The sequence below is a fragment of the Sorex araneus genome, chromosome X, assembly GCF_027595985.1.
Source record: "Sorex araneus isolate mSorAra2 chromosome X, mSorAra2.pri, whole genome shotgun sequence".
Lineage (NCBI taxonomy): Eukaryota > Metazoa > Chordata > Mammalia > Eulipotyphla > Soricidae > Sorex > Sorex araneus.
Window position 1 is genome coordinate 223404137 of NC_073313.1, and position 13825 is coordinate 223417961.

Here is a 13825-nt window from a genome sequence, read left to right on the forward strand (position 1 = left end):
GAGTCAGAAAGAGAGACAGACACAGAAAGATTGCACTCATCTGTGGAATATAAAGCATTGTACTCGAGCATTGTATGACTGAAACACAAGAATGGGAGACTAGTAGAATAGTAAGACAGGCACCAAGAATAGTAGAGATAAGTACCAGAAGGTTGGACCTAAGGCTTGGAAGCTGGCCTCATATCCTGGAGGAAAAGGCAGCTCAGATAGAGGAGGGAACACCAGGTAAAGTGTGGTTCGAGGACCCGCTGGGGATGGCCATGAGATGTGCGCTGAAAGTAGACTACAGATCAAACATGATGGCCACTCAATACCTCTATTGCAAACCACAACACCCAAAAGGAGAGAATGCCCTGCCACAGAGGCAGGGTGGGGTGGGGTGGATGGGGTGGGGGGGAGGATATTGGGATCATCAGTGGTGGAGAATGGGCACTGGTGGAGAGATGGATACTTGAGCATTGTATGACTAAAACACAAGCACGAAAAGTTATAAGTCTGTAACTGTACCTCACAGTGATTCACTAATAAAAAATTTATATATTTTTTTAAATGCTCCTAAGGAAATATCCTCTTTGTGGAGAGTGAGTTCTGCAAAAAAAAAAAAAAATGTTACCATCAAAGGAAGGTATGTTTCTCCTGCACCCCTCAATTTAGTCTCAAGATTGTCTTTGTTTGTTTTTGCTTTTTGGGTCACCCGGCAATGCACAGGGGTTACTCCTGGCTCATGCACTCAGGAATTACTCCTGGCGGTGCTTGGGGAACCATATGGGATGCTAGGAATCGAACTCAGAATCGGTCACGTGCAAAGTAAATGTGCTACCCACTGTGCTATTGCTCCAGCCCCTGAAGATTTGTCTTAGACCATCATCTGGTATCTAAAGCTCCTAAGAGGAAGAAGATGCATTGAAGCACATCGCAATCATTTAAATTCAGAGTAAAGCTCCTTTGTTGTCCAAGACACAAAATCTGCACACTCAGATTCTGTAATAGCCTTCTACTGGTACCCCTGCTCCCATGATCACTGTTACAACCCTCATCTAAGTAAACTCCAGTAGCACTGAGAGCCTTTTCGATCACAGCACATTATTTACTGAATCAGAACTCCCCCTCCTGGGACTTCCCATCATATCCGTGATACAACCCCCAGACTTTCCAGAGACCATGGACCTCTAACTTTGCCTGCCCATCCTCGGCTCTCCCAACCCATCAACCCTCCTGTCCTTAAGAGACCAAGTCAGCCCATCTGGGGTTTACCTACTTGCAGATTCCTTGGCTTGCAGCTTCACCACATCCTGGCAGAACTGGGTCCTTCCAACAAAGTCTTTTTTTTTTTTTTGCTGCCATGCTCTAAAAAGCAATCACCACACAATCGCCTGCTATCTTCTCGCACTGCTGTTTTTGTCTTCAGATTACATATTACTGATTCGTTTATCCTGTCTCCCCATCAAGTTAGGATTGTACATCTTCATTACTGAATCCCCAACATTTAAGTATATGTTTTTAGTCTTTTTTGGTATGGCTTATAATTCCAAAGGATTGGTGGGTGATTCACGCAGAGGCAGTGGAGTCGGTAAAAGCCGGCCAGTCTTGTTTTTAAGAGCCTCTGATCAGTGCCAGTGAGCATTGAGGAGGCCCCTGAGGTATGGCGGGGCCCCTCTCCAGCCTGTGCCAGAGCCATGCCCTCTGCAGAACTCACAGACACGTTTCCACCTGACCCACTCCATCATCACGATAGTTGGGAGCTGTGACCCTGAACAGCCCTCAGCTATGAACCCTCTTTCCCAACTCCTCAGAGAAAAGAGGGAGGACATAAGAAGAGGTGACAGGAAGCTTGTCTGGGGTTTGACTCGAATGTCAAGCACAGTGTGTTAAAAAAACAAAAAAGAAAGAAAAGAAAAGAAAGCCCGGGACTGGAGCAATAGTACAGCGGGTAGGGCGTTTGCCTTGCCGACCCGGATTTGATTCCCAGCATCTCATATGGTCCTCTGAGCACCGCCAGGGGTGATTCCTGAGTGCAGAGCCAGGAGTAACCCCTCTGCATTACCAAGTGTGACCCATAAAGCAAAAAAAAAAAAAAAAAAAAAAAAAAAAAAAAAGCATGGTGTGTTCTGAGTAAGAGAGCTACCTGTGAGAGCTTGCGCTGAACCTCACCTTGATCTTCCATTAGACAACCACATGGATGCCAGCGTGGACCACCAGAGGCTCATACTTGTTGACATCAGTGTGTACCACCAGTGGCTCACACGTGACTGGGGTTAATTAAAACAAACTGCAATGCCCTCACTACTGGTACCTACAGGAACCCGACTGAAGGCATGGCAGGATCTCCCTGAGGCTTCTCCAAAAGAGGGCCTGGCTTTTGAGGTGGAGCTGACCCTGAATCTGCACAGTACACAACACATTAAAGACAGGGAGTCAGCATTTACCTCCTGAATACCTCTGGCTGTTTGCACCACTATCACCTCTCTTGAGATGAACCCGTTGCAATCAGCCCACATAAGAACTCCTAAACAGCCAAGGATGCAGAAAGAAACTCCGGCAAGAGAAGGCGCCAGCCTGATCCCAGGGGGTATGTGGGGCTCCTAAGCCATGGATGAAATGCACAAGCCCCCAACAGTGGCATGTGACAATCAAGATGACTCTGTGACTCAGCCTACCACCTCCCTCCAGAACCAGATCGTTTCTGTGAGGAACTGGCCCGGGACAGACCACAGGAATCTATTTAGCTTTCTTAAGACTCTTTTTACAGGAGCCCGCATTCTAGAATAATTTGTCTATCTGTCCCTGAGCAAGGAATTTGGATACAGGCACCCTGGGTCGCAAGAAAGGTGGTGGTCAGACCAGATAACCAGACCCATATCACATGACCCATATCACAAGACCCAGGACTGCCCCCAGAACCGGGACATTCCTGAATATTGGCGCAAATACTGATCTCTAAAACCATAGGCTAGGGAGTGATGTCCTTTTAAATGGATTGGTTAAGAAAGTTTGTAATATTACAAATCTATTGGCTATGAAATGCGCGGGCTCTGCTGTAACAGCCAGGGAAGGCCTATATAAGATCTTTTTTGGAGAAGCTCGGTGTCTTTTGCCCAACCTGCTGGACCTGAGTGTCCGTGTAGGCGGCTAGACCCTGGCTAGCCAGTCTTACAAAACCCTGCTTGCTGTTTGCAATCTCTGGAGTCTTTTTGTCGTTATAGGGAGATCTCGGTCCGCGCCCTAACAGTTTCAGCTCAGACTATTCAGATAGAAGCTATGTCTTCCCTCGGGGTCTCCTCCCCTCAGCACCCTCTATCACTGCTTAGTTTCCCCATATTCACGACAGGGTGAGAAGCGGAAAAGGCAGAGGGCCGACTGTGTCTCTGACTCCATCACCACAGCAGGCCTGGCCTGGAAGGCCATGTCACCACCGTTGCCACCGTGGGTGGCATTTGGTACTGGGTCCAGCCTGTGCCCACTCATTCTGTTAGGACAAATCTGGCCCATGGGAGCGGCAGGCAAACCCCAGCACATCACAACCGCCACCACCTCCACAGTATAATCAATCCCCTTGCAACACAACCCTGAAGACAAAAGGAATTTCTAGGAATTCTTAAGAATGTAATCAGCAGCCTCCCACTGGCCAGATTGACAGGGAAACATGCACGTGCAGAGCATCTCCTTCCTGCTAGCAGAGGCTAAAGTAGGTGTCCACCCCGAGGACACTCCTGCCCTCTACTCTGATTTGGATCAGAGCAAAAAAAAACCCTAGTGTGTCTGTCCACACACAGCTGCCATTCCAGCAAGGCAGTCTGTTCCCAGGAATAAGCATTGTGGTCCTTAGCTTCCTGCAAGCATCCTACGATCCTTGACAGAATGTTTTAATCCTGCTGATAAGTCTGACTTTTAGGAAAACAAGTGTTGTCTCTAGACAGTTGTCCAAAGTGCCAGGACAAAGTACAGTGTTCCCGTTATCAAAGGTTTTCAGACAGCACTATCTTAGCCAAGGAGACTGGTCCCTTCATTTAAATCCTACTTATGTTATTCAATCGAATTTTTAGACCACCTATCTTCTATAAAAAAAAAAAAAGATAGCTGATAGGGCCAGAGTGATAGTACAACAGGTAGGGCATTTGCTTTGCAAGTGGCCAACCTGGGTTGATTTGATCCCTGGTATCCCATATACTCCCCCAAGCAACGCCAGGAATAATTCCTGAGTGCAGAGCTAGGTGTAACCCATGAGCATCACCAGGTGTGACCCCCGCCCCCACACATAATAAATAAAAAAGCTGCATAATACCTGCTTTAATAAGTTAAACTGTTTCCTTGTAGTACTTTTGCCATTTATTAGTTTCCCTAAATGTATATGGATATATTTAGAGTTTAGTCACATGTCAGATAAAAATGTTCAGTCAAAACTTCAGAAAAGGCAGGTAGTAGTTAAGTCTACTTATAGAGTAAGCTAAAAATAAAAAGCACCAACATTCCTCAAATCTTCGAAGATCGGAGACAATCTCCAACATAAAAATGTTTCAATAATGTTCCTCCCCCAAAGTTTAACCTTACATGACTCTCATAGAAAAAAAAATATTCAAATGAAATGAACAGAATAATAAAAGCACTTATTAAATTACATTTCGATTTCCCCACCTGGCCTATAGCTTCTTTTCTACTGGGACAAGAAACAAGGAGAACAGATTTTCTAAAAAGCAAATATTCAACACACCACAGCTTCTAAGAGATGGAAGAGTTTTCTTGTTATTATTTCATTAACGCAAAAAAAAAAACAAAAACGCTACCACACCTTAACTTCTAAGGTATTAAGAATTTTCCTATTATTTTGTAAATGCACATTTTCAAAGGAGTCTGCATGTAACACTCAAGTAACTTCTCTATTCTATTAACCCTATTTTTAAAAACCTGACTTGAATATGTATTCGTTTCTTTTAGTTAAGTGGGGGTCTCCCAAGTGGTATTCTGGTGGCCTGGGGAGATTTCCCCAGCTTCTCAGTCAATGGGGCAGGCAGTTCAATGTCACGCCCTGAGACACAAGAGATTACCAGGCTCCCCCCAGCAGAGATCCAGAGCCTCCATCAGTAATCAAACCAGGGTTGGTTACATACTAGCAACAGGCCCAGTCGGCCTTGATTTTGTCAAGAACCCAGCACAGAGGATGAAATAATTCAACACATGCTAATGCACATTCACATCTGATTTTAACTTCAAGTGTTAACTGATTTGTCTTCTCCATGGAAGAATCTGGATGCTGTGGTTTCCGGTGGCTCATGGCTAGAGTTCAAGACAGGGAATTAATGAAAGTGGTCTGAACTTCAGCTCAGGACAACACTGTTTCCTGGCACCTCATCTACATAAGGTAACTTTGGGTTTGAGATTCTCTTCTCTACCAGACAACTACCTGTCCTTCCTGTGTCAACTGTCTCAGACTTGGCTCCTAATAAGGTAACAAGTTTCAGCTGGATATGCCCCATGGCATGACAGGGCGTGTGTACTAGAAGACACCTAGAGAAACACCGTGTGATCCAAGTCTCTCATGGTAGAGACAGGCTGTCTTAGGTGATGACTGAAATATCCGATCCCTCACAGAGCAGTCAGGACCTCTTCTAGTCTAAATGTTCATAGGTTGTTGCTGGCCCAGGACAGGATTTGGGATGCCCCAAAGTCCAGCTCTACTTAGAGCTGGAATGTACAAGTAGAGCTACAGAGCTAAGTCACCCTGCTTCTTAGCTTGCACTGGAACTTTAGTGACAATGTGACATTTTGTGTAACTAAAGTGAAACTGAAATCTCCTGAGTATTTGATGAATAAAATAGCAAAATAAATTACTGATCCTTAAACAAAACCTTGAGAAACACTGAATTCACTGAAAATGAAAAGGTAAGGAAAATATTGGAAATGACTCAGTCATAGACCCTCTTCAACTGACAACTGAGAAAGCTAGGGTCCATAAGGATCCTGTGCCTAGACCAAGGCAAATGTACAAATGGGTGATGGAATACAATCCCTGAACCAGATCTTCTGGGTGTTGTTCCAGGGCTATGACTAGCCCGAAGTTACCATGCTCAGAAATCCTCTCCCTCTGGGGGGTTGGGGAGTGGACTTAGGTGGGGAGGGGTTTTGGAATTGAGGCAGAGGGATATACCCAGTGGTGCTCAGGAAACAAATGGAACTCAGGCCTTCCACAATCATAGTGTGTATTCTGGCCCTTTGAGTGATCTTCCTTCTTAGAAAGATCTGTGATTTGGGGCTAGAGCAATAGTACAGCAGGTTAGCATGTTGCAGCTGACCCAGATTCGATCCCTGGCATCTCATATGGTACCCTGAGAACCGTAAGAAGTGATTCCTGAGTGTAGAGCAAGGAGTAACCCTGAGCATTGCTGTATGTGCCTCCATCTCCCCCCAAAAAAGATCTGATTTGGGTACCAAGACCATAGTAGAGCATGTAGGGAGCTTGCTTGCACATGGCTGACCCTGGTTCAATCCCAGGCATCCCAAATGATCCCCTGAGCACTGTCAGGAGTAAGTTCTGAGTGCAGAGCCTAGAGTAACCCCTGAGCATCGTCTGGTGTGGCCCCCAAACATAAATATATGTGTATACATACATACACATATATGTACACATATATACATACATATATGTGATCTTATTTTTTCATCAATAAATAACATGTTTCTGACTACTAGGCCTTTGTTTCTTCATCTGTAAATTGGATATCTTAAAAAAAAGTGGTTCCCTTACAGGCATTATGTGTATTAAATAAGATCCCGAAGTTAAAAACTTTTTTTTTTGCTTTTTTTGGGTCACACCCCAGGTTGGCCTCGTGCAAGGCAAAAGCCCTACCTGCTATGCTATTGCTCCAGCTCCAAGATCCTGAAGTTAAACACTTTTAACACCTTTTAACACAGCCATGCATACAGTAAATAAGCAGAAATGTCCTTTCCATGAGAAAAGAAACAGCTCAGCAAGAATCCTGAGGGCTGGCAGCTGCAGCAGGTTGAGCATCACCTGCATCTTCAGACAAAGAACCCTGATTTTCCTGCAGATTTTACTGATGTATGCTCTGCCAGCTGCAAGACCACACTTCCTGGCCGGGAGGGGTGGGGGGGCGGGGTGTAAGGAGACTAAGTGGCCAATAAGAGGAAGAGAAGTTGGTAGTGACTCCGGAAAATCTCTTATAAAGTGTTTTATGGGGGAAATAATGAAACAGAAATGTGAAGCTCTTGGCAAGTAGGTAATTCTGGGCTTGGAACTCCCTTTCCCAACTTCTCTTAAGATAGGCTGAGAGCTCCGTTTGCACGACACGTGCAAACTCTAGGAGCAACTACGGCTCCTGGTCTCCTTTTGCTCCAGTCACTGTGCACCGATTCCTATACGAAACATCACGGAGATCAAGAGTAGAGGTAGTCTATGAGTTCATGTTTTGCGACCAGTACCACGACGGACTCAAGATCACGGAGCAAGTCCGGGTAGCCTGCCCGGGGCGGGGGGGGGGGGGAGGCGGGGGAGGGGGTGTCTGATTTCTCCACGCTCCAGTCCAAACGAATCGCGAAGGAAGTTAAGTTCTGCCACCTGAACTGATGCACCAAAGCCCCATAGGTGGCGACGCCCGGGTGGGAGGCGTCGGTGACCAGCAGGGTCGGGTGGAGGGCGGGGAGCAAATTAAACCCCTCGCCGCCGCTTCCGGGAATCGGGCCAGGCTCTGAACTTCGGGGCGGCTCCGAGTCCTGCAGCATCCCGAGTCCCCGGGGGCAGGGGCGAGGCAGGAAGGCCCACGTGGGCGGGGAGGGCGGCGGGGCGCTGCCCCGGGTGCCCGCGGCGAGGCCGGGCAACGCCCACCGGCTCCCGGGCCGCCCGCAGCCCCGAGCGCGCCCGCCGAGCCCGCGTTACCTGGGAGCTGCGCCGCCGCCTCCTCCCCGCGCGCCGCGGCCCTGGGCGGCGCGGCCAGGAGCGGCAGCCAGAGCAGGGGCCAGCGCATCCCGCCGGGCCGGCCGAGAGTCCTTAAAATGGCCGGGCCAGGAAGAAGCGCGCGGGAAAGGCCCAGGCGCCGCCTCCCGGTCCCGGCGGAGGAAGAGGAAGAGGAGGGGGAGGGGAAGGGAGGGGGAGGGGAGGGGAGGGGAAGGGGAGGGTGGGAGGAGGCGGCGGCGGCGGCGCTGCAGCTGCTCCTGGGCATGCCGGGGTGGCCTGGGGGCGCGCTCCCGGCCCTGTGGGCAGGCGACCCCCCCCCACACCCCTCCCTCACCCGAAGCGAGGAGCCCCTGAACTCCGGGACCTCTGGGCTTCTTGGAGAATCTGCCTGGTCCTTGGCCGTCGGGGTTTGGGGAGCACCCTACGGGCGACCACCTTAGGGGGGTGGGGGCTTACGGCCGGCCACCAAAAATGGGGCTCCTTTATCACTCCCCCTTTTGCTTTGCATTTGGGGGTTTCTTGTTTTTTGGTAAAAACCAGTAAGATGGGGTTGGGCACGTTCTAGGTAATATGCCCACCCCATCCCCCCATCCCTCATATTTGGGGTATAAAGAAACATAATAAGGGAATGACACTGGGCTGAGGAGTCCAGATTGTACAGCAGGCAGGGTGCTTGCTTGCAAGGATCCTATCACCAGCATCCTATATGGTCCCCCAGGTTTGATCCACGGCATCGCGGATGGTACCCTCCAGAGCACGCCAGAAGTAATTCCAGATCTCAGCCAGGAGTCAACCCTGACTGTGGCCAGGTGCGGCCCCAAAGCATAAATAAATAAATAAATAAATAACTGCCAAAGACATCGAAACTGGAGATTTTATCTCGTCACACCCGGCAATGCTCAGGGGTTATTCCAGGCTCTGCACTCAGGAACTACTCCTGGCGGTGCTCAGGGGACCATATGGGATGCTGGGAATCGAACCCGTGTCAGCCGCGTGCAAAGCAACCGCCCTACACGCTGTGCTATCGCTCTCCAGCTTTGAGATTTTATCTCCTGAGCTGACACGTATGGGAACTGGTGATAGACACAGAGAGACAAACGGGAAACAGGCAGGGCAACATTAGGGATATGGTCCTTGCTGAATCACCCCATATGGAAGGTCACAACTCCGTGGTGCTTGATAACATGGATGATGGAGGCCCTGCTGGATGCGACACCAAAAGAAAATCATGTCATGTCAGCATCCTCTCCCCCATCTTAAAGGACAGCAGCAGTATAAGAAGGATATGATCACCCATCCACTTTTCTTTCACAAAGATACAAAAGGAAAGGGCTTCAGCCTTTCTTCAAACGCTGCTCTAGAAGATCCCTCCTATAATCTGGGAACTTCCCTGCCTTTCTTTCCCTTCCTTTGCCTTTCACTAAAATCTTTCACTGAATTCTGTGATCTGCTCTCTGGTCCCTTGCTTTCAATTTTGACTGCTTGAAGCCAAGAACCTAAACGTCTGCACCTGCTATAACACTGGGTAGGCCCCTTGGGACACTGATGAAAGGAAGTGGGCTCTGGGTGTAGTGCTGGAATTACGTATGTGTAAAAAGCATAATTAACTATTGCAAATCCAGTACTGCAATACAAATGATAAAATGTTAAAAACAACCACCATAAGATGTTGGCATATGGATTTGTATGCTTCAAGTTCATATACTCTCTGCATCTCACTTTAAGGGGCCTCTATGGCATTCTTTCCCCAGCAGGCAGTCCTTCAAAGGAGCTTGCAACAAAAATAAAAAGAAGGAGCCAAAGCATAATACAAGGGTTAAGACTTTTGCCTCAGTGCAGTTTAATCCCATGCATCACATATGGTCCCCTGAGCAGAGACCTTCCAGGAATGCTCCCTGAGCACAGCTGGGTTTGAAATATCAAAAGTCATTAAAAAATAAATAAAAAAGCCCCAAACAAATCCAGGGTACAGATTAGATGAACATCAGGCAGGGGATGTGGGGCAGGACTTATGGGAGAAGTTGATTATAAAGTACAAACTTCCAGTAACAGGAGAAATAAAATTCTCGAGGTATAAGAATATGACTAGTTTTATTTGGGTCGTCAGAAATGGACCCTCTTCAAGCTCCAGAAGCCTATTCTGTATCACTGTATCACTGTCATCCCGTTTTTCATCAATTTGCCTGGGCAGGCACCAGTAACGTCTCCATTTGTCCCAGCCCTGAGATTTTAGTAGCCTCTCCTTACTCGCCCTTCCCAATGGTGCCGTATTGGAGGTTCTTTCAGGGTCAGGGTAATGAGACCCATTATTGTTATTGTTTTTGGCATATTGAATATGCCACAGGGAGCTTGCCAGGCTCTGCTGTGTGGGTGGGATACTCTCGGTAGCTTGCTAGCTCTGTGAGAGGGATGGAGAATGTATATAAGAGAATACAAGCAAGTATGTTAAAACCAAACGCATGTGTGCTGCTTTAGGTACATCAGTGGGCTAGACTATAAGAGGTTGCATGGCCACATTTGCGGCCATGAGCTTGTGGGAGCTTTGTTTTATAGTCTCTGGATCTTGGCCGTTGATGGGATTACATGGCACTGGTGGCAGTTTGTGGGGATGGCTGCCAAGCTACTGGAAAATGGGGGATCTGGGTGGAGGAGGCCCAGTCCTGATCTGAGCAAGCTTGGAGATCTCAGCTCGGGTCCCGCATACCTGGGTTCCTCTGTTGCTATTTCCTTCATGAATGAGGCTCATTTGATCGTGTGGAGAGTGGCATTGAGCATGACTGTGGCTGGGTTCTGGAGGTTTTTGGCTGCTGGGGCTCTGCTTGGGGTGTGGAGGGAAACTCAACCCACCCCCCCTCCAAGGGGCCCCAGTGAAGATCACCTGATGCGGGGATAGGAGATTCTCCCTCCCAGAAGCCTATTAATATGATTAAATATTTCCTACTAAGTATTTGCTAAAATAGAAAGTCATTTCTCTTCTTTAATTCGGTCTGCTGAAGCACCTCAGAGATTTCAGGTGCAATAGAAACCACCTCTGAAGATAGTGCAAACCTCCAACTCTCTGTCTAACTAGGGCTCCCTACTTAGATTTTCCCCTGACTTCTAAGTATAGTTTGACTGGGTCAAGTGCCCTCAGCACCCTGGCATAAGGGGCTCAGGCATGAATGGCTCTTAGGAAGTTAAAATGTCTTCTTGTGAGAGACTCTGGGACATGGTTTTACAAATAAATTTTATTAATGGAGCACCCACCCTGCTTGACCCCGCACATTGCTCCAGAGAAAAGTCAGGACGCTGGATCCAAGCGTGAGGTTTGTGTTTGCATCTAACATAGGGCTTTTTCCATTAGCCAGATCCACATTGATTTAATTAAGGGGATGGCACTGTGGAATACGGCTAAAATAAACTGATTCTTGGATGACAAATGAGTTCCCCTGTAGCTGTATTTCGTAGAGAAATAAATGAACAGTAAACAAAGTGAATGGTTAAGGTGCCATTCATGTATCCTTTGTATCTGTACAGAAACTAAATTGGAACACCACAATATTTTTCTGTTATAAAAGTAGTAAATATGTTTTTTAGAGATAACAAGAATATTAGAAGGTGGCACTTCTGTTATTGGAAGACAATTATGAAACCCTACCTAACTTCCCCCAAACAAATATTCCTGTCAGAGAAGTCAGTGGTAGAGAGGCAGAAAACTACTAATTAGGATTCCACGGTAAAGCACCACTCTTCTGGGGAGGGAGAGAAAAGCAGAAGCACTCTGCTCTGCTCATGGTAGGAAACACTCTACTCAGCATCCTGCATGACACCAGTGAACGATTGGTAACTGCTGGGAAATCCTCTCTCATTCAAGACATACCACAGATAATGAGCAGAATTTGGCAGCCACACAGCAGAGGGCAGAAATGCGGAGAAAATCCCCACCTCTGTGCAATTAAACACTAACACACACAGGCTCTGCCTATGATAAAGTATGGAATATGGAGACATGCTTAGCCCACCACCATCCAACTCCAAGAACAAGTAATAGCAGCCTCTGCTGAGGGAAGGATGTGGGGCAGAGACCCCTCTGACACACAAGCATGCTAGAACTGCTAGAACCTGAGGAACACAAAAAAAAACCTCTCCAGACCCCACACTAAACATTCATAACAGAAGAAGTTGAAGCTACAGAATCGATATACAAGTAGCTCGTTGCATTTCTATATGCAAAAAATGTATTATCAAAAATAGAAATGAAGAAAACAATACTGTTGACAATTGTGCCAAAGTGAATAGAATACCTAGCAATGAGTTTTACCAGGGAGGTAAAAACCTCCACTGAAAGCTATACATATTTTTGAAGGAAATTTTAAAAGACACAAAAATATGGAAAAACATCCTATACCATGGGTCAAAAAAAAAAAAGAGAGGGGCTGGAGCAATAGCACAGCGGGTAGGGCGTTTGCCTTGCAACCGGCCGACCCGGGTTCGATTCCCAGCATCCCATATGGTTCCCTGAGCACTGCCAGGGGTAATTCCTGAGTGCAGAGCCAGGAAGAAACCCCTGTGCATCGCCGGGTGTGATCCAAATAAATAAATAAATAAATAAATAAAAATAAAATAAGAACTTGTTTCTCTTAAAAAAAAAAAAAAAAGAGAACATTGTTGAAATGGCCATTTTACCTAAAGTAATATACAGATTCAATGTCATCACTCTCAAAATTCCAGCAACATTCTCCATAGACATAACACAAAAATAAATCCTAAAATTTATATAAAATTACAAAAGACTTTGGAACAGCCAAAGAAAGAAACTCTGGGACAAAAGGAACAGTAATGGGAGTAGCATGCTGCCTTACTTCAAACTATACACCACAAAGCTTCAGAAATCACAACAACATGGTATTGAAATGCAAGCACACCAATCAATAGAACAGAACTGAGAGCACAGAAATAAAACCACACCTATGTAAATAATTACTTTCTGAAGCAGGAACAAAGAGGAATGGTGAATACAGCAAGAAAAGACTTTTTAATAAATGCTGTTGGGAATTGTGAGAGTTATATGCTGAAGAATAAAACTTGACCACTTTCTTGCATCATACGCAAAGGTTAATTCAAAATTAATTGCATGTAAGTCCTGAAACACAGAGATGAAAACAAAGGCAACATATTGACAGCCTCAGGACTGTCTTTATGCATTCTTCTAAGACAAGAGGAAATAAAGCAAAACCAAACAGAACTACGTCAGACTGAAAAGCTTCTTCACGGTGAGAGAACTCATAAAAGTGAAAAGACAACCTACTTTTGCAGAAAGGAGTGTGGGTAATAAGTAAATGTTTTATTTATTTTTTATTTGCTTTTTGGGTCACACCTAGTGATGCTCAAGGGTTACTCCTGGCTCTGTGCTCAGGAATTACTCCTGACAGTGCTTGGGGGACCATATGGGATGCTGGAGATTGAACCTGGGTCAGCTGCATGCAAAACAAATGCCCCACCCACTGTACTGTCGCTCCAGCCCCTAAGTAAATATTTTAGCAACGTAAAGTTAGACACCCAGGATCTGCCCTCCAGACACTAATACAGCCCAGCAGAGGTAAAACCCCAAATAAGCGCCCTAAATGATTTTGAAGCATTGGGACCAGTCTGAACTGGTAGCTGTGGTCCTGCCTCACCCTCTGAGAACACTCTCATGTGCCTCTCTACTCTCACCTTTCTCAGCAGCTGAGCAGACTGCCTTTAATGGGGCGGGGCGGGGGGGGACCAACCTGACAAGCCAACAGAGGAGAGGCACTTCCTCAGACCCTAACCATCCTTGCCCCTAGCTCCAGTTTCCAAACCATTGTTTAGGAGCATGGATGGACACAGAAGCCAAGACAATTGAGCCAAAGCTGTCCCAGGCAGGGTAGATGGCTGTGGGGCTGGAATGGAGGCTGT

The 13825-nt window shown here is 46.7% G+C and overlaps 1 protein-coding gene across 1 annotated transcript in view; it reads right to left on the bottom strand.

The window, feature by feature from the left end:
• The window catches only part of NEMP2 (nuclear envelope integral membrane protein 2), a 33631-nt gene extending 25654 nt beyond the window's left edge, over positions 1 to 7977 (bottom strand). The window contains exon 1 of the mRNA XM_055121825.1: positions 7889 to 7977. Coding sequence (XP_054977800.1) covers positions 7889 to 7976 — 88 coding nt within the window. The 5' untranslated portion in view covers position 7977. The remainder of the gene's footprint in view (positions 1 to 7888) is intronic.
• Positions 7978 to 13825: the final 5848 nt, after the last annotated feature.